General features: G+C 39.0%; 2 protein-coding genes across 2 annotated transcripts in view; one reads left to right on the forward strand and one right to left on the reverse strand.

Annotated features, from left to right (window-relative positions):
* The window catches only part of LOC121385107, a 25,450-nt gene extending 20,498 nt beyond the window's left edge, over positions 1-4,952 (reverse strand). The window contains exon 1 of the mRNA XM_041515644.1: positions 4,793-4,952. Within this exon, the coding sequence (XP_041371578.1) occupies positions 4,793-4,952 (160 nt within the window). The remainder of the gene's footprint in view (positions 1-4,792) is intronic.
* On the forward strand, positions 3,331-18,246 carry LOC121385586. The gene is made up of 7 exons (XM_041516324.1): positions 3,331-3,885; positions 11,165-11,341; positions 12,386-12,520; positions 14,302-14,376; positions 14,778-14,894; positions 15,981-16,068; positions 17,103-18,246. The coding sequence occupies exons 5-7, from the start codon at positions 14,837-14,839 to the stop codon at positions 17,938-17,940; spliced, it is 984 nt and encodes a 327-aa protein (XP_041372258.1). The 5' UTR covers positions 3,331-3,885; positions 11,165-11,341; positions 12,386-12,520; positions 14,302-14,376; positions 14,778-14,836; the 3' UTR covers positions 17,941-18,246.
* The last annotated feature ends 4,254 nt before the right edge of the window (positions 18,247-22,500 follow it).

The raw sequence follows: 22,500 nt of genomic DNA on the forward strand, positions 1-22,500 counted from the left end.
AGTCGGAGACTGCTTAGATGGCCACAGATCACAGTTACCTTTCCCATTTGGAATTTGTCCCACCCCCCCCCCCCCCCCCCGCGCATGTAGTCTGCTGTTTGACTGATTATTTCATGGTAGACAGCTTTGAAGTGACAACTATTTGACTGAAATTGACAGGGGAGAGCATGTAGTTTGTAAACATGTGTAACTTGTTGACATTGAAGACTTGTTTGTGATAATTCCGGCCCATGCCAAAGTAGTGCTTTTTGTGTAAAATGGGTGTACTCCGGCCAGGTTTAGAGGGTGTGTTTGTTTAAACCAATATGCTGGGAGAAAGAGCTGGACAACAGGAGTTGTCCTATTCAGGGTGTTTGTCCCCCAGGCGAGCAAAGGTACATACAAAAATCCACGGGCCTGCTGATATTAATAAAAATGTTATAGCTACTAAAGCTATGTAGAAACATATAGCGTAATTAATTGTGGTCTGTGGTCAGATCCCGTTATACATTTTCCTGTACGCGCCTACTCACTGTTCTTTAACATTTAGTCAATTAAATGTTAATTACATGTACATTTATACATCAATTTAATTGGGAAACAAATGCGAAAATTTGCAGATGGACCACCTAATTTTGTAATACGAAACACTTCTACGTTAGTGAAAAAAACAGACCGTGCTGTAGGAATTCCCTGACCTATTTTTACGTCACACGTGTGTTGCGCGAGCTCACATAGATAAAGCAAAACCTAACTGTACAATAAGTCTGCTTATCCATTTTAGTAACGTGCTGAATCGTAACTATCTAAACAGCTTTTTCTCGGTCCTTCAACGTTTTTGGCAATTTACTTCACGAACACCGACATTAAATACCATTATTTACGAATAAAGACCTAATTTCTTAAATGCACTCAAAAAGCAGGGGCGCTTATTCAAAGACGGGCCTAAATCCGGTTAAATACAGTACTCGATATAATAATTATGGGAAACGACACGCCATCGACACGTTACCAAAAACTGAGAGATGTAACAAATTTCTACTCGTCTGGGGCGAGCGGACGAGTACATTTGGCCAACTCTATGTATGTATGTATTTATGTATGAATATCTATATATTGTATGTATGTCGAGGTTGACTGTTACATACATAGATATTAACGCACTGGCGCAGGGAATAATTAAATCCTTTCTGGCCTCACATATTGTCCCATACCGTTGCTGGGACTCGAACCTGTGGCACCGAATCGCCCGCAAATTGCAAGACTAACCACGATGCGCTCTGAGCTGTTGAAGCATCCATAAAAATGATGCTCTTTAACTCAACCACATGCATGGGGCCTACAATCTACGCGGTCGATCCCGCTTACGTCCATGAAACAGTGGGCAGACCTGGCATATATGTATGTATGTATATATGTATGTATGTATATAGTTATGTATGTATATGGATGGATGGATGGATGAATAGTTGGATGGATGGATGGATAGACAGATGGATGGATGCCCGAACGCACCCATGCACGCACACATTGTTCACCAACATTTATGAAACCATCTTCATGTAGGCGCATAGTCTACAGTGGAATTGGGTCTGAGGTCTCCCCTTGAACACGATCATGATAGACATTGTATATTAATTCATGGCGTCTAGGAGACAAATTGGGTTTAACATATGAGACAAAGTTTAGATTTGTGTGGGTCGGGATCAGTTAACATCACCTAACAGCACTCCATGTTTGCCGTGGCAGAATGAATGCCATTTACTACCGAGATAACTTTTTGCAAAATCACGTCATTCCCTTCTTTCATCAGCATCGGGATATTTCAGCAAGATAACCCCGAGCGCACACAGCACGTGTTACAACACAGTATCTAGCGAACAATAATGTCCCTTTGCTTGAATGGCCAGCGCTGTTCCCTGATTTATCGCTAATACTATTCGCAGACTTATAGGGTCGATGAGAAGACGTTGCATGGCCTGGGTTGCTGCAAATGGTGGTCATACGCGCTATTGACTTTTCATTGTGACCCCACGTGTCTTTCATACGTAGATTAATTAAAACTAATCAATGATTGTGCATCCTTTTTTATTTGTTGTCATTATGAATCATCCATCTATTGCTGTTCACAACAAAAACATTTATTGCTCAGGTATTCTTTTAGAAATCCAAACATTTCTTGGTGGTCCGTTTTCAATGCTGTTCAGTATATATAGAAGTAAACTATTTTTCTCCTTATCCAAATGCTTTTGTATCAGTAAGTTATCGCGCGTTATTTTTGACAGGGACCGAAGTGTTTTTGTTTGGATTCTTCGGAACACACATCAGAGAACACTGCGCAGAACCGGTGCTGGGGTAACTCTCAGGAATACTGCGGTACGGAACACGGGATGAGTGTTTACAAAGTCGGTATGTATATTATATAATAATGTTTGTGCAATACACACTATCACATAAATGAATGACCATTGTTCGAATACATATAGACGTTAGGCATGATTAACAACGAAAAGGGAAATTTTGTAAATTGGTTGACTATCAACATAAAATATTATATTTACAGTATGAAAATACACAAAAATGCCGCAAAATATATTCTACAAAATAATTTTAAAATAGAAAAATATATTTATTACAAAAAGTGCAACTATGAAGCATTTCATAAGCAGTGGACACCCTATAAAAACACTCTTTGAAAGAATGTTTTAATTAAAAATAATGTTTTGAAAGTTCACTTGGAAATAGAGTACTAATTAAAATGTCATTATCTAATACTCTCTCATATCCCCACAATTCTCCTCTCTCCCTCTCCCTCTTCCTTTCTCTATACTCTTACTCTCGCCTCTGTTCCCACTGTCTCTCTCTCTCTCTCTCCTCTCTCTCGTCTCTTCACCTGTCCTCTCTCTCTCTCTCCTCTCTCTCCTCTCTCCTCTCGCTCTCCTCATCTCGTCTCTCTCTCTCTCTCTCTCTCTCCGTCTTATACATATCATAGAAAGTCTCTCCCCTCCTCCTCTCTCCGCATTAACCTATTTAAAATAGCATATTTTGTTTAGATACTATTGTTTAAATATGTACTTTGTAAGGCAGTGACCACGGCTCCCCAACCTGTTCACTGCCTATGTTCTGGGGGCAATAAATCTTTATAAAAAAAAAACGAAAGAAAAAGAAATAACAAAGAAAACGAAAAAAACAAAAACGTTTTAGCTACTATAAACAAAAACCCGTTGAATATACAGACGCTGATATTCTAAACAAGCAAATGTATTAAACGTGTAATTTTAGTTCTGTCAAGAAGGCTTTGTTAGTCAGAAATATTCCTGAACTGATGGACTGGTTACAGCTGAACTGATAAACTCTTGGAAACCCAAACAGCGAAAACCCCAAAACGTAGATCTCGCAAAATAATTTATTGTTGCAGGGTTAGGACGAAGTTTGGATATATAATTCATTTCCTTTCTTTCAGTAATTTTTAAAACTATTGTTTAATCTGTCGACAATGCGCAAATTACGATGGTATAGGAACATATCTGCGTCTAGTCTCCGAAGCTCTGCGGAATGTTACATATTCTATGGGAACCAGGCTTGAGAATCTTAAATGTAGCAACGTGTAGACCGTACAAAAGTTTCCCATTAATTTTTCTTTACTACATTTTCATATTTGTCGTTTACTAGTATTTCTTTTTCCTCTTTAGAGTAATGGTGTCGGCTTTTTGTTTTTGTTTTTTTGGTTGTTGTTGTTTTCAGAACTCCTTGACAGATGGCTTTTGAGATGGACATTTTACAGCAACAGTTTATATGGTTACGTGACATCATATCATGTTTTACTAGTTTTACAAGTGAAAATACTGAATATCAAGACGACAAATACCCTGCAACAAAAGGGACACATTTGTAAATGTGAACATGGTAACCACTACTTTTCTTTCATAGTAATGTAAATTTACATTTAAATACGAACAGTTAAGCTAGTTATCTTACTGACAGAGACTGACAGCCACACACACACACACAGAGAGAGAGAGAGAGAGAGAGAGAGAGAGAGAGAGAGAGAGAGAGAGAGAGAGAGAGAGAGAGAGAGAGAGGAGACAAAGATTGAGAAATAGGGAGACAGAGTGAGACCGATAAAGAGACAGAAAATGCACATAATCAGAAAGAGTGTTTATTTCAGTTAAATGTTACATATTTTATTATTAAGTGACATTGTATGATTACTGAATTATGAAACTGTAGTCCACTCCATTCTGGATTTGAAGTGTTAACGCTGAAGTGTGTAACGTGATGTGAATCGATCATGGGGTGTCAAAATGTTCAGTATCGGCCATGCCCTCCTCGTGCTGCAATCGCAGTTGCACAACGATGAGGCATGGATGCAACAAGAATTTGAATTGTGTTTTGAAGAATGTTCTGGGAAATGTTTTGCCATTCACCCCGTAACGACAAGTACAGTTCCTGTAGTGTTTGTGGCATAGGGATCCTTTGGCGAACTCTGCAATCCATAACGTCCCAGGGATGTTCAATTGGGTATAAATCTGGCGATTTTGCTGGGTATAACAAGACACGGGCGTTGAAAGTCACTGCAATGTGTGATCTGACATTGTCGTGCTGAAAGATACCACCATTGACGTTAATCAGTGGAACAGCGTGATGCTGCAGTGTCTCGTCCCGGTAGAAGTTGATAACGGTTTGGAGGGCAATTCGTCTTAGTCCAGCAATTTGGATAGATGTGAAGGTTGCTGCCCTAAATCGATCTCAAAGGTAGAGCAACCGGATGTATCGATCTTGGTCTGGGGTGGCCACTCTTGGTCGGCCTAACCTTTTTCTGTACGAGTGCTTCCTGTGTTATTGTAACGTATCCAAAGTCTGCTTATAGTGACTCTGCAAACACCTATGTGTCTGGCAACATCACCCTGGTTCACACTTGCTTGATGGCATCCAACAGCGTTACGGCATTGTTCTCCTGTAAGTTTTGGCATTGTAACGTCAACCTCTCTGGAACAACTGTAAATCGGAGACAATCACCGATACTGTCCTTTATACCCCTATGTAACGATGCCAGAGCATGCAAATTGTAACAACATTTGGCTGCACGTGTCATGTGTAACCTGTGATTTATCAGTTTCACGTAAAGTTGGATTGGAGACTGCATTTTGGAGTCACGGTCAAACTTTGATAGTGATTTCATTGCAGAGTATTAATATTGTTTGGTGTGTGTTTAATGAAATATATATATATATTCAAGTAGTTGGTGGTGTAACAGAACTTTTTAATATATGATTATTGCGTATACAGTAACTGCTGATCCAAAACGTGTTTCTAACACTCCTATACTGTTACAAAAATGCAATACACTACTTAACAAGGGAAAGATAATGGCAGTGGCGGATCAAGAAAATCCATTTAGGGGGGGGGGGGGGGGGCAACGACATGAGGCGGAATGCCAATGGAACTTTGGGGGAGGTTTGGAGGGGATCGTAAAACAAATACAAATTAATATATAATAAAATTATAACTGTCGCAGAATTTATGGTGGGGACCCGGGCCCTTGACCTCCCCCCCCCCCTAGATCCGCCTCTGAATGGTTAATGTATAAAGAATGGACATGGAGGCTCATTAAAGAACCCCAACACAATACATGTTGTTTAAAATTGTTCAGGGTTTTTTTTTATTACACTTGAAGCTAGTTTGCCTAATCTGGTATAACTAAACCAGTTTAAAATGTAAATGTCATCGCGATTTGTTTTTACTCTACCGGTATAGCTAAAACAGTTTAAATGGACGATGAACGCAAACTGTTTTAGTTAAACTAGTATAAGGCGGAAGTGAGTGACGTTATAGTCAATACGTGCGTTGTTTTGATGTCTTGTCCAAGTGCTAATAACTACACTTTCGCCTCATACCAGTTTAGCTATTACACGTACGAACGCTCGTCATTTCTAATCGTCCCTGGTGGCGCAGTGGTTAAGCCATCGGACTAGAGGCTGGTCGGTACAGGGGTTCGTAGCCCAGTACCGGCTCCATCCCAGAGCGAGTTATTAAGGGCTCAATGGGTAGGTGTACGGCCATTACACCCTCTTCTCCCTCATTAACCACTAACCACTAACCCGCTGTCCAGGACAAACAGCCCACATAGCTGAGGTGTGTGCCCAGGACAGCGTGATTGAACCTTAATTGGATATAAGCACGAAAATAAGTTGAAATTAAATTAATTAATTTCCAGCCCAAAGTGTTTCAGCTAAATCGGTATAAATACATCAGTTTAACTTGGGTTAATGCGACCAAAGTATTAATCAATTATTTGTACCGATACCGATTAAACCAGCCCAGGAAACGGTCGAGCCCATATACCTGTACGATACCGATTAAACCAGTTCATGAAACGGTCGAGCCCATATATCTGTACGATACCGATTAAAGCAGTTCATGAAACGGTGGAGCCCATATACCTGTACGATACCGATTAAACCAGTTCATGAAACGGTCGAGCCCATATACCTGTACGATACCGATTAAACCAGTTCATGAAACGGTGGAGCCCATATACCTGTACGATACCGATTAAACCAGTTCATGAAACGGTCGAGCCCATATATCTGTACGATACCGATTAAAGCAGCCCATGAAACGGTCTAGCCCACATACCTGTACGATACCGATTGAACCACCTCATGAAACGGTCGAGCTCATATACCTGTAAGATACCGATATCGATTAAACCAGTTCATGAAACGGTGGAGCCCATATACCTGTACGATACCGATTAAACCAGTTCATGAAACGGTCGAGCCCATATATCTGTACGATACCGATTAAACCAGTTCATGAAACGGTCTAGCCCACATACCTGTACGATACCGATTGAACCACCTCATGAAACGGTCGAGCTCATATACCTGTAAGATACCGATATCGATTAAACCAGTTCATGAAACGGTGGAGCCCATATACCTGTACGATACCGATTAAACCAGTTCATGAAACGGTCGAGCCCATATATCTGTACGATACCGATTAAACCAGTTCATGAAACGGTCTAGCCCACATACCTGTACGATACCGATTGAACCACCTCATGAAACGGTCGAGCTCATATACCTGTAAGATACCGATATCGATTAAACCAGTTCATGAAACGGTGGAGCCCATATACCTGTACGATACCGATTAAACCAGGCCATGAAACGGTCGAGCACATATACATGTACGATACCGATTGAACCAGCTCGTGAAACGGTGGAGCCCATATACCTGTACGATAGAGATTGAACCAGCTCATGAAATGGTCGAGCCCATATACCTGTACGATAGCGATTGAACCAGGTCATGAAACGTTGGAGCCCATATACCTGTACGATAGCGATTGAACCAGCTCATGAAACGGTCAAACCCATATACCTGTACGATAGCGATTGAACCAGCTCATGAAACGGTCGAACCCATATACCTGTACGATAGCGATTGGACCACCTCATGAAACGGTCGAGCCCATATACCTGTACGATAGCGATTGAACCAGCTCATGAAATGGTCGAGCCCATATACCTGTACGATAGCGATTGAACCAGCTCATGAAACGGTCGAACCCATATACCTGTACGATAGCGATTGAACCACCTCATGAAACGGTCGAACCCATATACCTGTACGATACTGATTGAACTAGCTCATGAAACGGTCGAACCCATATACCTGTACGATGCGATGGAAACAATACATTATATGGTTCCATCGCTGGATTCTAATTTGGAATTCCAAAATCGTACGTTGTAATGACCAGACAATTACCCAAAATAGTCTATTTTCCCTGAGTGATGTTATTGTAAAGCCGGCCCTCACACGGTGGGAGCTTATTTTCTGAGATATGACACAATACTGTAATATACGGTACGATATCCTAAAAAATCGCATCATAGTATGATACTTGCGTCATGATTATAGACGATACGATGCTATCGTGTCGTATTTTGTCGAATCGTAAAGTTTTTAACATGTTGAAAATTTTTCAGTCTTGTTTTATCGTAGCGAAGGTGATCGCATCGTGTGAGAGAGCCCCATCGTATCGTATATAACATGATCGAGTCGTATCTTTCGTAATTGCACCGCGTGTGATCAGCCCGTAGTAAATCCTGTCGTATCACACAACTGCACATGCTAGGCTTTTTGTATTATGTATGTCCAACTAATGGTTATAATGGTTACACTTTTAAATAAACTGTATATATACCATACACACATATTATCTCACCATTGAATGCCCATACCTCTTTTTCTATTGTGCCTGTCTTTTTGGTTTCACTGTTAGTAGATGGTTAGACATATTCTACAATTGTAATGCATTAAAATAATGGTAATGTTATGGGAAAGACAATAAATTGTTTGTTTTCTCCATTTAAAAAGATAATGAAAATGTCATTACATGGATGATGGGATGATTGAAATGTTGGGATATGTTAATATTTACAAAATTAAAATTATTTTTGTAATAATCTACTGACATTTGGTTCACACGGTTGTTGCCATTTTGCAAAATTACAAAGGAAACAATTATTTCTGTTTTGTGGTATTAAGCTTATTCCATGTGCATACATTTTTAAAAGACTAGGAGTTTGGTTAATTAGATATTTTATTATCAATTTATTTAAGAAATGCTCCCTGGTTGTCCCGATATATTGACCTTATTCAGAGAACTGGCATTATTTTAGTTTCTGCGACAGCGTCTCAGGCGTCAAAAAAGGAGGCAAACGGAAAGACCCAGAGACGTTGCTACCATGCCAATTTCGCTGTCTTTCAAATCGCCTAGCCAAGTTCAGCTAAGGTAGCCGGAGGCCGTTGACGTCGCTATACACGTCTCCCGATCATGTCCCAGACGTGGATGAAATATCAGGGCTGCTGAAGGTAGTCATTTACGATATGTGCACGGCGGGTCCGTGCATCGTTATCTTGAAACACAAACCGTTGACCAGCACGGCGAGCAAATCGGTGCCAGTATGTTATCCCGGTAGTACTGACCAGTGACTCTCCCTTGAACAACATGGAGTGGTGTTCTGTCAGCCATAGTGATGCCACCCCACATCATAAGTGAACCACCACCAAATCTGTCATGTGACCTGAGGTTGACGTTTGCTTGGCGTTCTTTTCGTCGTCGCCAAATGCGACCACGCCTATCCAAGAAAGAAGTCCATAGTGAATCTGTACTCATCAGAAAACATTACACGAGACCATCGACGATTCCCCCAGTTACTACGCTCTATAGGCCTACACCATTGACGCCTGTTTACCATGTGGCAATTCGATAAAGGTGGCACAACACGTGGTCGCCTATTCAGATTTGTGTCTGCTGGTATCTGTTCCATAGTCTGCAGATCACAGACGGTGAAACATTGAACATATTGGTTACTTCACACTGAATTCTACAACTTTGAAGCATGCCAATAGCCCTAAGGCTTTCTTAACGTCGTAGACGCCGCATTAGTAATTCAAAGACAAACAATGCATACAATCCAAAGAACAAAAGTTAATTGATCATGAGATTCAGCAGAATTAACAGTAGTAATCACTCAGTTCAAATCAATTCTTTATTTGCCTTGAGCTTTACAGATCATCGGTGCAACATACATAGGATATGATACATAAGAAAGCTGCACAGTGTTAACAGTACGTTATAGTGCAGGAGAACATGAACATATTTGAAATAGCATACATAAACATGCAACTACAAAACATTTGTCAAACACATTGTTTTATCGCACCAATAAAGTGGATCTTAGTTTTTAACATTCAGAGAGGTATTTAGTTAGTTTATTTAGTTCTTTAATAGTATATACACTTAATAATGTTATTAATTTATAGGTAGATGGCTTCTTCCAATAATACATTCTAACATATTTTCTTCTAATGTGATCATAAGTAGGACATTCTAATGCAAATGATATTCGTCTTCAACTTTGTTTAAATTACAATATAAGCAAATTCGTTCTTGTCTTTCTTTGTGACTGTACCTTCACATTTCTATCGCTAAAGAGTAGGCTGATAATCTAAGTTTTGTTAAGAGTATACGATTACATTTAGGAATATATTTTTGTAAATAGTACTGCAAACATAAATTATCAACAATATGTTTATATCAAATACAGTTTGGTGAACTGTTTAACATACTCCATACATTTTGTTTCGCCTGATCAACACTACGTGTTTCAATTAATGACAACACGACTTTATCGTTTTCATGTGGCTGACGTATCCACAAATCATCAAACCCTGAAACAAACGTGTATATTCCATAGGAATTCTTCCCACTTCAAAATATACCATTATATTACAGGAAAAAAATGTAACACAAAGAAACCTTTTACAAAACTCCAAATGCAATTTGTCGACCTCACTTCCTCTACAAAACCACCACATTTCACAAGAATAACATAAATACTGTTTACATACATGTATGTATCGAAAAGATGCATCCTTGTTTTACAGTTCACACTTAAACGTTTACACTTTGCATGCAAGGCGAATAAAGCTTTACGACTTTAATCTGCTAAATATTTCTGTTAAAAAAAAACCCTAAACTTATTATTGTATCGAACAGGAATATCTAAATAAAACAGATCTGTAATAGTAATAAGGGTATTATTATACATCCAAGTTTCAAAGTTCTTCACTTTACCTCCATTTCTAAAACAAAAACCTATTTGCCTCTTATCTATATTGACAGTAAGTTTCCATTCCTGGGCATAAACTCAAACAGATTTATCGAACGCTCTGTAAAGTGTGAAAATCGCGAATGCCTCCCTACTCACGTGCACGGGGCTACTGTGTTGCAAAAGATCATTAACATTTTCGGCTTTGTTTGGGTGTTACGATGTGCAGCCATGAACGTTATTTCCTAGGCAGCCATTTTAAAAAGCTGATCTCTGTTCCAATTACTAGTAATGACATTTGCATTTTAAATTCCCCTACATTTTTGAAGAGTATAATATGGGTTTCTTTTCATGTTTTGGGTTGGGTTTTTTTTTTTTTTTTTTTTCAATGATGTCGGTTGTCAGTGAAACTAAATTTGCGACAATGAAAGCACAGAAAGATATATGTTCCGTTATGTATTGGTAATTGTGGTGCAGACTGTCAGAACACTTGAAAACTGTTTCCTTACAGCATTGTTAAAATTAATCTCTGAATTCAACACTTTTTTCAGGTGCCAACAACAACAATATTTGTGTTTATAAGAACGCTGTTACTTGGAGTATTGCAAAAAAAAGCTGCATCCTTACCAAAATAAGTTCTTCCAATTACGACACGATCTACAGCGAAGTTCATGGTTCGGATTACTGGATCGGATTAAACCGTTATCGATATATCGGCTGGATTACTCGTGAGTCAAAGCTGTTTTAATGGTGTATACTACCAAATCCTATAGATGGCAATAGTAACATAATTATGTGGCTAAAACCCACATCATTGTTATTCTCTATACATCACTGTTATTCTATACACAGTTATTCCATACACATCACTGTTATTCCATACACATCACAGTTATTCTATACACATCACTGTTATTATATACACATCACTGTTATTCTCTTCATATCACTGTTATTCTCTACACATCACTGTTATTCTCTACACATCACTGTCATTCTCTACACATCATTGTCATTCTCTACACGTCACTGTTATTCTCTACACATCACTGTTATTCTCTACATATCGTTGTTATTCTCTACATATCACTGTTATTCTCTACACATCACTGTTATTCTCTACACATCACTGTTATTCTCTACACATCACTGTTATTTTATATATATCACTGTTATTCTACACATATCAATGTTATTCTACACATATCATTGTTATTCTACACATATCACTGTTATTCTAGACATAGCATTGTTATTCTATACATATCATTGTTATCCACAATAAGAGATTGGCATACAATCTTTATAATTATTTTAGTTACCTAGACATAGGTTGCGTGGTTGTCAAGTCCTTTTTCAGAGTTCAAGATTAACATTTACGATCAGTTGATGTATTTAACTTTTATTACAGTGGTACAGCGCTCGCTTGATGCGCGGTCGGTTTGGGATCGATCCCCGTCAGTGGGTCCATTGCGCTATTTCTCGCTCCAGCCAGTGCACCACGACTGGTACATCAAAGGCTGTGGTATGTACTATCCTGTTTATGGGATGGTGCATATAAAAAATATCTTGCTGCTAATCGAAAAGAGTAGCCCATGAAGTGGCGACAGCGGGTTTCCTCTCTCAATATATGTGTGGTCCCTAACCATATGTCTGACGCCATATAACCGTAACTAAAATGTGTTGAGTGCGTCATTAAATAAAACATTTCCTTCCTTCTTAACTTTTATTAATGATAGAATAACTAATTCATTGTACATGTTTTATAACAGGCGAAGGCGTTTTTCATATACCCTATACAGGAGACGGAGGGTGTCTGTGGGTTGAATCTGAAAATACTTCTCTTGTTTGGGGGATTTCGCAGTGTGATAGAAAGTACAGATCTGTTTGCATTGAGGGTGACACTGGTAAGTCAGCCGTAATGGTGATGGTAGTGAAACTAGTGATGGTTGTGATATATTAATGGTAAATTGCGTGTTGACAATGGTACGCCAATGGGACCGTGCTGGTTGTGATGTATTAACAGGACAGTACGTGTTGACAATGGTACGCCAATGGTAATGTGGTGACTGCGATGTTTTAACAGGACATTACGTGTTGACAATGGTACGCCAGTGTGACAGTGGTGGTTGTGATGTATTAACAGGACATTACGCGTTGACAATGGTACGCCAATGGGACCGTGGTGGTTGTGATATATTAACATGACATTACGTGTTGACAATCATACGTCAATGGGACCGTGATGGTTGTGATGTATTAACAGGACATTACGTGTTGACAGTGGTACGCCAATGGGACCGTGGTGGTTGTGATGTATTAACAGGACATTACGTGTTGACAATGGTACGCCAATTTTTAATGTGGTATATTAACAGACATTACGTCTTGACAATGGTACGCCAATGGGACCGTGGTGGTTGTTATGTATTAACAGGACATTTTGTGTTGACAATGGTACGCCAATTTTAATGTGGTGGTTGTGGTGTATTAACAGACATTACGTCTTGACAATGGTCCCCCAATTATAATGGTGGTGATACATTGTTGTTGAAAAATTACATGTAGCGCTCCGCCTCCAATATCACTATCTACGACATTGGAGATTTCTGACAAAACAAACGCTTAGGTCTCACTACACAGTTGGCTTTCGGGTGAGAGTTCATTCATCACGGTCCACTACAGTTCCTAATTGTGACACATGCTATGATTTACATATTCGATTTTAGGAAATGGTGAAGAATTAAAACAGTATGTATGTTTAATGGTAAGCCTTCTGGCTGTATTTTGCTCATGTTATTTTGTAATATTGTGAATTGACCTTTTGGGACATGGGTGCATAGCGCAAGAGCTGGAATGCATCGGTTAATGAACCACCTGTTCGGACCGGTACTACAGCCAGATGCGGTCATATAGCAAAAAACTGAGACGGAAATGTTCTCAATTTTACATTGAAAATAAATGCTTATATAATGTATGTTCGCAACGGTGTATGTTGTTAGTGCCAACAAGAACCCGTTCTATTGGCAATCTTTATTTGAAGTTGGACAATTTAACCTGGGTTTCATTGGCAGATGACATCTGTGTAGTGAGACCTTACAATCGACTGACCTGTGACAAACCTACACTTGCTTTGTATCTGTATGTTCATTGTCGACATATACTTACCATTTGTGACACCCAATAGCCGATGTGTATTATTCGTGCTGGGGTGACGTTAAACATTCATTCATTCATTCATTCATGTTCATTGTCATTTATCCTAAATCCTGAATGTCAGTAGACTGCAAGGCTGCCTGTTGCAAATCATATTCAATATATTTCTCTAATTAACATCCATGTAACTATATTCTTCTCCGTGTAGACAACGGCTGCTGTTTGTGACACAAAATGAAACTTACTTTAGCGGCAACAAGCCTATGACAAGTTGATGAAATCATTTGTCCACTGTCATTTAGTAAACAAATAAATTAAGAACTTGATTGCGACAAACTTTTGATTAAACATGCATTGCTTTTATTTCCTTTGAGCCCGTCATAGTCAAAGTTCTTGTGATATATATGCCCATATACCCATATGCTTATCTATTCGTTATATGAAACAAAATAATTTAGTGAAAAAAAAGGGAGAGGGTAATAGTGCATATATAAAACAAAGACATAAAGACATAGTGTATATCATTTTTCAGATACCACCTCATCTACATTGTCGCCTTCTACATCGGCTTCTTTAGCATCAACGATAACGGTGTCAGATAATACAGGTAAGAATTTATTTACTATAAACTGGATTAATATTACGACGTTTTTGTATTTTCCCGCGAAAACGCACCTTAGCGCATATTCGCGACGTTTAAATTTCGCGAATGATCATTGACATCTGTAAAATATACGCCAATACCGTGTGTGTGTGGAGGGGGGGTGGGGGGGCGGGGGCGGATCATTTTTGGCATGCTTCTATCAGAGAACAGTTTAAGTACACCTGTCGTGGTACAAACCTCTGACTACTAAACAACATTATTATTATCATTAATGCTTGTGTCCTGGTATGTTTTTACTTCCCACCCCAGGTCATTTCAAATCAGGTATGACCCTAGTTTTCAAATGATAACCATTCATAGGGAAAAGGAAAATATAATTATAAAACAAACTCTTAAAATTTCAGATGGAATTTCGACTACTTTATTTGTTCCTCCTGCCACTGATCGAACTCGTACCCCGAGCATGTCACACAGCACAGTTAGTGATGCTGTATCCTTGGCAGACACACAGACTCATTCTGGTAAGGGGATTTTTTCATCACATTTGGAATGTGGTCAAATAAAATTATACTCTTCAAAACAAGTAGGGGAACTCTAATAAGAATTTACAATTGCCAAAAGTGTAAGGTATATTAGCTGTGGGGAATGGTTATATGAGAATAGTGAATTAATTGGGCAAACATTACAACCGGTAGTTCAGTATTACAGTAGGTTTTATGACCACCAAAAATCTTGAAAGACGATTGGGGTCAGAAGTGAAATTTGAAAGTTGACGTTTTTTTATCAGTAAATCGCAAATTTAAACAATAAACATGACTAAAAAAAACCCTAAAAAACCCAACAACAACTGTATGATCAACAGAATGAAAAAGATTGACAGAAATAATGTTCCACAGTGATTAATGAACCTTCCTGTAAATTGTCAAAATCGAGAATGACACCCTACGCACGTGTACGGGGCAAAAGCGTGATGCACACGCAAACGATGAAATGTGTTTCGGTGTGTTGATAAACAGACCTGAACGTTCTTTACTAGGATGTCTGTGGTCAGAACGTATGTTCGGTCTAATAGTTGATATTAACATTAATATTTCAGGTTCCCCTACTTTTGTTAAGTAAAAAAGTAAAGTTTGTTTTATTTAACGACGCCACTAGAGCACATTGATTTTTTATCTGATCATCGGCTATTGGACGTCAAACATATGGTCATTCTGACACTGTTTTAGAGGAAACCCGCTGTCGCCACATAGGCTACTCTTTTTACGACAGGCAGCAAGGGATCTTTTATTTGCGCTTCCCACAGGCAGGAGAGCACAAACCATGGCATTTGTTGAACCAGTTATGGATCACTGGTCGGTGCAAGTGGTTCACACCTACCCATTGAGCCTTGCGGAGCACTCACTCAGGGTTTGGAGTCGGTATCTGGATTAAAAATCCCATGCCTCGACTGGGGATCCGAACCCAGTACCTACCAGCCTGTAGACCGATCTTTTGTTGAGAGTATATATTGGCGAGTACCATTACACGACCTATAAACATGTTATGTAGCCATGCGCAGTAGTCACTATTTAGTATGTAAGTATTCTGCTTTGTCTTTTGTTTTTCAGATGACGCAGTCATAGGTGGAACTGTAGCTGCTGTAGCTGTTGTTATGTTGTTGGTGTCGGTACTGTTGGCGGTGGTATGGATGAAAAGGTTTGCTGTTATTAATAGTATTATTAGTATTATGTAAATGAGCGATCAGCTTAACAATACATTCAGATTTAAGTACGTAGTATATATGCATACGGAAATTTGCATATTTTGATTTTAACATTTGTTTAAAATGTAATTGAAATCATCACTTTTCTGACAGTTATTCATGAGTGCAAGTCTTCACAGCTATATTTATTTCGATTAGCTCTATCCTGTGTTTGATGCGCGGACGGTTTGGGATCGATCCCCGTCAGTGGGCTCATTGGGTTATTTTTCGTTCCAGTCAGTGCACCACAACTGGTATATCAGAGGCCGAGGTATGCGCTATTCTGTCTGTGGGATGGTGCATATAAAAGATCCCTTGCTACTAATGGAAAAATGTAGACTATATGTCAAAATTACCATATGTTTGATATCCAATAGCCGATGATTAATAATCAGTGTGCTCTAGTGGTGTCGTTAAACAAAACAAATTGTCCTGTGCTAGTTTTGAGTTAATAAATAGTTTGAGTGGCAGCCCTCTTTGAGCGGTGCAGGAGGAATACACTGTCCAGTAAAACATCTCGGAAGTGGCTGTCCTCCTATAGACGAGGCACTAGACAGAGATCCATGGAATCATCCACTATTTTGCCAAATCCTTATTCGACTCTACATCGTGCAGATATAAGATTTTAACCATGAATAACGGTTTTGTCATTCACGTTTATAATACATTTACGGGATATTAAACGAGCTTCCATTTCCTATCATGTTTATGTCTTGAGTGAAGTAATGTTCAATTGACAACGGAAATTATTTCATGAGGGACATACACATGAAACGAAATGGTAGCGAGTTTAATATGCTATTTATTACCCACGATCGATTTTAATTATATCACTGATATAGTTTGGTAGACGTTCCACTACGGTCGCTGTGCGTCAGTCAACGCCAAAGTGTTACTCCACAATCTAGTGGGACGTAACACTTCGATATAAACCAAGATATCTTTAACCATATGTGTAATAAAAAAGTTATCACCTTCTTTATTTCAGAATGAGACGTGGCTGCTTTATAGACAAATCATCTAACGCTGATACCCACGCACGTTCAGGTGGGGACGGCTTTGAACTGACTGGTGATCAACGTGTTCAGTCTGACCATCGTGCTAACGAACATTCTTCTCGATCTGAGACTGGGCTGGGAGGTGAGGATAACCAACATGGAATCCCGGACTACGAATATGCCAAGCCATCACTCTTCAGAGTATCTGTGGGTCCTAGGACCGTAAATGAAGATGAGGATGGTGATTATGATGAACTGCATGCTAACACTGGATCGAAGAGTCAGCAAGGAGATGACAGGAAAGCATACAGTCATATTCACAGTCTGGGTGATGCTTTTCTAAGTTCTGATGATCCTTACGATCGTGCAATGACACCAAAGGTAGCTCCTTCAAATAACGCGACGTACAGCCATATGAATGAGAAGAAGTTTGAGAATGCTGAGGATGATTATGATGAATTGCACGCCAGTACCCAGATGGAAGGTCAGCAGATGAGTAACAGTGATGCATACAGTCACATTCACAGTCGAGGTGGTGCTGGTGGAAGTATTGATACAACACTAGCAGGCGTGTTTACTACGAATGACGAGACTTATAATAACGTGGACGGGAAACAGCTGGAAAAAGACGACGAGGAGGACGATTATGACGAACTACACAGTACTGATGTGAAGGATTATCAAGGGAATGAGGACGAAGCATACAGTCATATTCAGAGTGCGAGAGAAGCTGACACCTACGACAGAACAACGTTCACAAAACAGTGTCCTCATCTTGACGCAACACACAGCCATATGGACCGTAATGCCCCAGACAGTCACGCGTGAAACTGTCAGTGATATTCACGGTCAGGATGACACATATGATTGAAAAAGTCAAAGTTTGTTTTGTTTAACGATACCACTAGAGCATATTGATTTATTAATAATTATCAACCTATTTTTTTTTTTACATATAGTCTTAGAGAGTTTAACCAGCTACACGTTTCTATTAATAGTAAGGAATCATATATATGCACCACCGGCCTCAGTGGTGTCGTGGTTAGGCCATCGGCCATAAAGCTGATAGGTACTGGGTTCGCAGCCCGGTACCGGCTCCCACTCAGAGCAAGTTTTAACGTCTAAATGGGTAGGTGTAAGACTACTACACCGACTTCTTTCTCACTAACCGCTAACAACTAACCATTAAAACACTGTCCTGGACAGACAGCCCAGATAACCAGGACAGCGTGCTTGAACCTTAATTGGATATAAGCTCGAAAATAAGTTGAATAAATGAATTAATAATTGCAACAACCCTCTCCCCAAAACAATCCCCCAATACCTCTAACCAAACAAATACCCCCCCCCCAAAAAAAAACAAAAAACAAAAAAAAAACCCAACAAAAACCCCAACAACAAAAACAAAACAACAACAACAGAAACACAAAAACAAAAAACAACAGAAATAAATCACACAGACATGATAGCACAAACCACAACCTTTGATAAACTAGTCGTAGGGCACTGGCTGGAATAAGAAACAGTCCAATAAGCCGATTGTCGGCGTCGATCGGCCGGCGCACCAGACGAGCGCCTTACCACTGAGTTACGTCCCGCCTCCATATGACTGAAATGAAATGAAATTCTCGGCACATTTTTAACTACAGTCACTTGCTGTCTAGCATATGGTCATTTGGTTCACATAAAGAAAGACAGGAAATGCGCTGTTTTATAATATAAGTTAGAAGTAAAAACAAAACGAGTTAACGAATGAAAACAGGAAAGAAAGAAAGGAAAGCAAGACATGACGAAACAAAGAAAAGAGGAATATAAGGAAATGTTTTATTTGACGACGCACTCAACACATTTTATTAACGGTTATATGCCATCGGAAATATAGTTAAGGACCGCACAGCTATGAGAGGAAAACCGCTGTCGTCACTTCATGGGCTACTCTTCGATTTCAATTCAATATTCCAATTCAATTCAATTTATTGCATATTACCAAACAAGCTGGTGTGAGCAAACAGATAAAAAAAAAAAAAAACATACAAAATCAATAACAACAACAACAATTAATAATAACAACAATATTAATATACATGCCAGACGGAGAAACAAAATTTGTATTATACTTGTTGGAATAAAGTATATTATAAAAGTAAATTGTTAAAGTACTTGGACATAATTAAATTAAATTACTGCCCCACTGATAGCTGGAACAAGAACTTTACGTTTAGAAATACAGCCGTCAATAAATGTTAATACATGGTTAAGAATTTCAATGTCACCATTATTGTATAACTTAATAAATATAAATTGCAAATTGCTATTTAGAATAGAGAAGTCTGAAAAGGAGTTTAACTTATCAAATAGTTGTTGCCTTTCTACATAATAAATAGGGCAGTCTAAAATAAAATGTTTTTCATCTTCCACAGCTTGAGAATTACAAACAAAACAAGTCCTCTGTTCAATTAGGTTTTTTTCTAGGTTTACAGAATCTTCCAAGTTCAGTATGAATATTGTGCGCACTGATTCTCATTTTAGTAAATTGTCTGCTTTGTTCGAAGTTTAGTGTGCAGAGCAGGTAGTTTTCTAATTTAAATTCTGATTTAAATAGACTGTATGTTCTGAGTTTAGAATCATTGTTTTGAATAGTATATGACCAGAATGTTGTACCACTGAGCTACGTCCCGCCCCCAGGGATATAAAGAAATACAAAGGTTTTGTGTTGTAATATATTGTCATGTCTTGTTTCTGGAAATCTAGACCAAGGTCCCAAATATTTATTATATTCTTTTAATTGACAGTATATATTTTTCAATTTGTATTTTATCTTTTAGAATCTTTAAAAGAGCATACATGTTAAGTTCCCCTTACAGAATTGTACCTGTACATCGTGTAGCATTTTACATTAATAAAGAGCCAGTTAAAAATAACATTATATTTTTGTTTGTGTATTTGTTTTTGTGTTGGGTTTTTTTCAGTTGTTGATCTTTGCCCAGTCCCATATGTTCAAGTCAAGACTTTATTGTACAGTCATAGAACAAAATTAATGTGCCTATACTGTCTCGTAATTCAATAAGGAATGGCTTATACTGAGGATTCATCACGAGTGTTTTTTAATATGGAAAATATCAATCGAGTCTACGTTAAATACCGATTAACTAGACAAAGTTGATATTTTACGTATTAAAAACACGAGTAGTGACTTCTATTTATTCTATAACACTTCTAAAATAAAGTTTTAATTCGATATTTAGTAAATTACAGTAGAGGTAAAGGTAGTAATAGTAGTTTTTGTAGTAGTAGTAACAGTAGTAGTAGTGGTAGCAGTAGTAGCATAAGCATATATATATATATATATATATATATATATAGAGAGAGAGAGAGAGAGAGAGAGAGAGAGAGAGAGAGAGAGAGAGAGAGAGAGAGAGAGAGAGAGAGAGAGAGAGAGAGAGAGGGGGGGGGGGGGGGGGGGATACGTCACGAGTATTTTTAATATGTAAAATATCAACCGAGTCTATGTTAATCGGTATTTGTCGAGGCTCTGCTTTGACAAAGACCAATTAACTAGGCGAGGTTGATATTTTACATATTAAAAAACCACGAGTAGCGAATTCTATTTATTCTATAACACTTCTAAAATCAAGTCGCCTCCATCGGTAGTACTAGTATGACATCATCTCGATTAACACAAGTTAGCTGGACATCACACATTTTAACTAGATCTTGTGAAAATGTTCCGCTTAGGTGTACAGCTCGTGTTGACTTGTACACATTAACAGAAACTCATTATTGCATAGAGACCTTGCAAATTTGCATATGCTTTTAAATTTGCATATGATTATTAATCGGGTCAATACACTAAATTATCACATGGCTTTATGACATGGATATCATGGGTAAGCTATAGGATAAATAGAGATTATTATATGAGCTGCTGTGTCGTACTGATTTTACGAAACAGTTTCAGGATTACTGTATTACCCGAGCGAGAGCGAGGGTAATATATGCATCCTGACACGCGAGTGTAATAATTAATTTATTATACACATTATCCAAAATATTATTTTCACGAATAACAAGATAGGACCATGTCAAAATGTTTCAAACATTATTAAAAAGAGACGACGAAACGACGTCATTTTCCGAAATGACGTAATTTTGATAAGCGTTTATGATGGGGAAGCCGCATTAAGTTATGACGTCACTTCACAAAATGACGTTGTGCTCGTGAAATCATTATGACACACGTGGTCATACTGGTTATCTTTCCCTGAATATATTGAACTATGTGGATGTTTGATGTTTATGTTTGTTTTATTTTTTATATTCGAGAGACGTAATTTTAGCCGAATAATGCACGTCAAAAATAATAACTTCATTGAATTTGTCATATTGATGTATTAATCATCGGCTATTGGATGTCAAACATTTGGTAATTTCGAAATATAGTCTTAGAGGGGAAACCCGCTGCATGTTTCCATTAGCAGCAAGGGATAGCTTATATGAACCATCCCACATACATGATAGCACATACCCAGGTGTTTAATATACCAGTTATGTTGCACTGGCTGGGACGAGACATACATGTAGCTCAGTGAGCCCTCCGATGGGGATCGATCCCAGTTGTGACATCCAGGCCATGCTAGTTGTCTTTTTATATAAAACCCACCCGACAAGGAGAACATAGTGACGGTCATCTTGACAGTTATATGTGCATACGTTCAGCCAACAACAGGCACAGACATGCACGCATACACAGGAACGCACACGCATCGCATATACGCACACATGCAAACAAGTACAAACACGCACATATAAATACACACAAACGTACTCATGCACACCAGTGGCGGATTGAACCAATCAGCCCACCCCACCAACATATTTTATATGTAGGCCTACCTATCGCTCCATAACATGACCCATTGACAGTGTGGGTTTCTCATCCCAATGTGGGTGCCCCTCCACAATATAAAATACTGGCTACGCCCTTGCATATGCACCCTACCTCCTGCTTCATTGGCCCTGATAAAGAAACAATCAATCAATCAATCAATCAATCAATCAATCAATCAACCGACCAACCAACCAGCCATCCAGCCAGCCAGCCATCCAGCCAGCCAGCCAGCCAGTCAGCCAGCCAGCCAGCCAGCTAGCCAAGCAGCCATTCAGCCATCCAGTCAACCAGTCAGCCAGCCAGTCAGCCAAGCAGCCAGTCAGGCAGCCAAGCAAACAGGCAGCCAGCCAGCCAGTCAGTCAGGCAGACAGGTAGCCAGCCAGCCAGCCAGTCAGCCAGCCAGTCAACCTGCCAGCCAGCCAGCCAGTCAACCTGCCAGCCAGCCAGTCAGCCAGGCAGCCAGCCAGTCAGTCAGCCAGCCAGCCAGTCAGCCAGCCAGC

This window comes from Gigantopelta aegis, chromosome 11 (assembly GCF_016097555.1).
Source record: "Gigantopelta aegis isolate Gae_Host chromosome 11, Gae_host_genome, whole genome shotgun sequence".
In the NCBI taxonomy this organism is placed as follows: Eukaryota; Metazoa; Mollusca; class Gastropoda; order Neomphalida; family Peltospiridae; genus Gigantopelta; species Gigantopelta aegis.

Coding starts and splice junctions, on each gene's coding strand:
- LOC121385586 (XM_041516324.1), top strand. CDS start 14,837: ATGTCACACAGCACAGTTAGTGATGCTGTATCCTTGGCAGACACACAG. Junction 14,895..15,980: donor AGACACACAGACTCATTCTG/GTAAGGGGATTT, acceptor TTTGTTTTTCAG/ATGACGCAGTCATAGGTGGA. Junction 16,069..17,102: donor GCGGTGGTATGGATGAAAAG/GTTTGCTGTTAT, acceptor TCTTTATTTCAG/AATGAGACGTGGCTGCTTTA.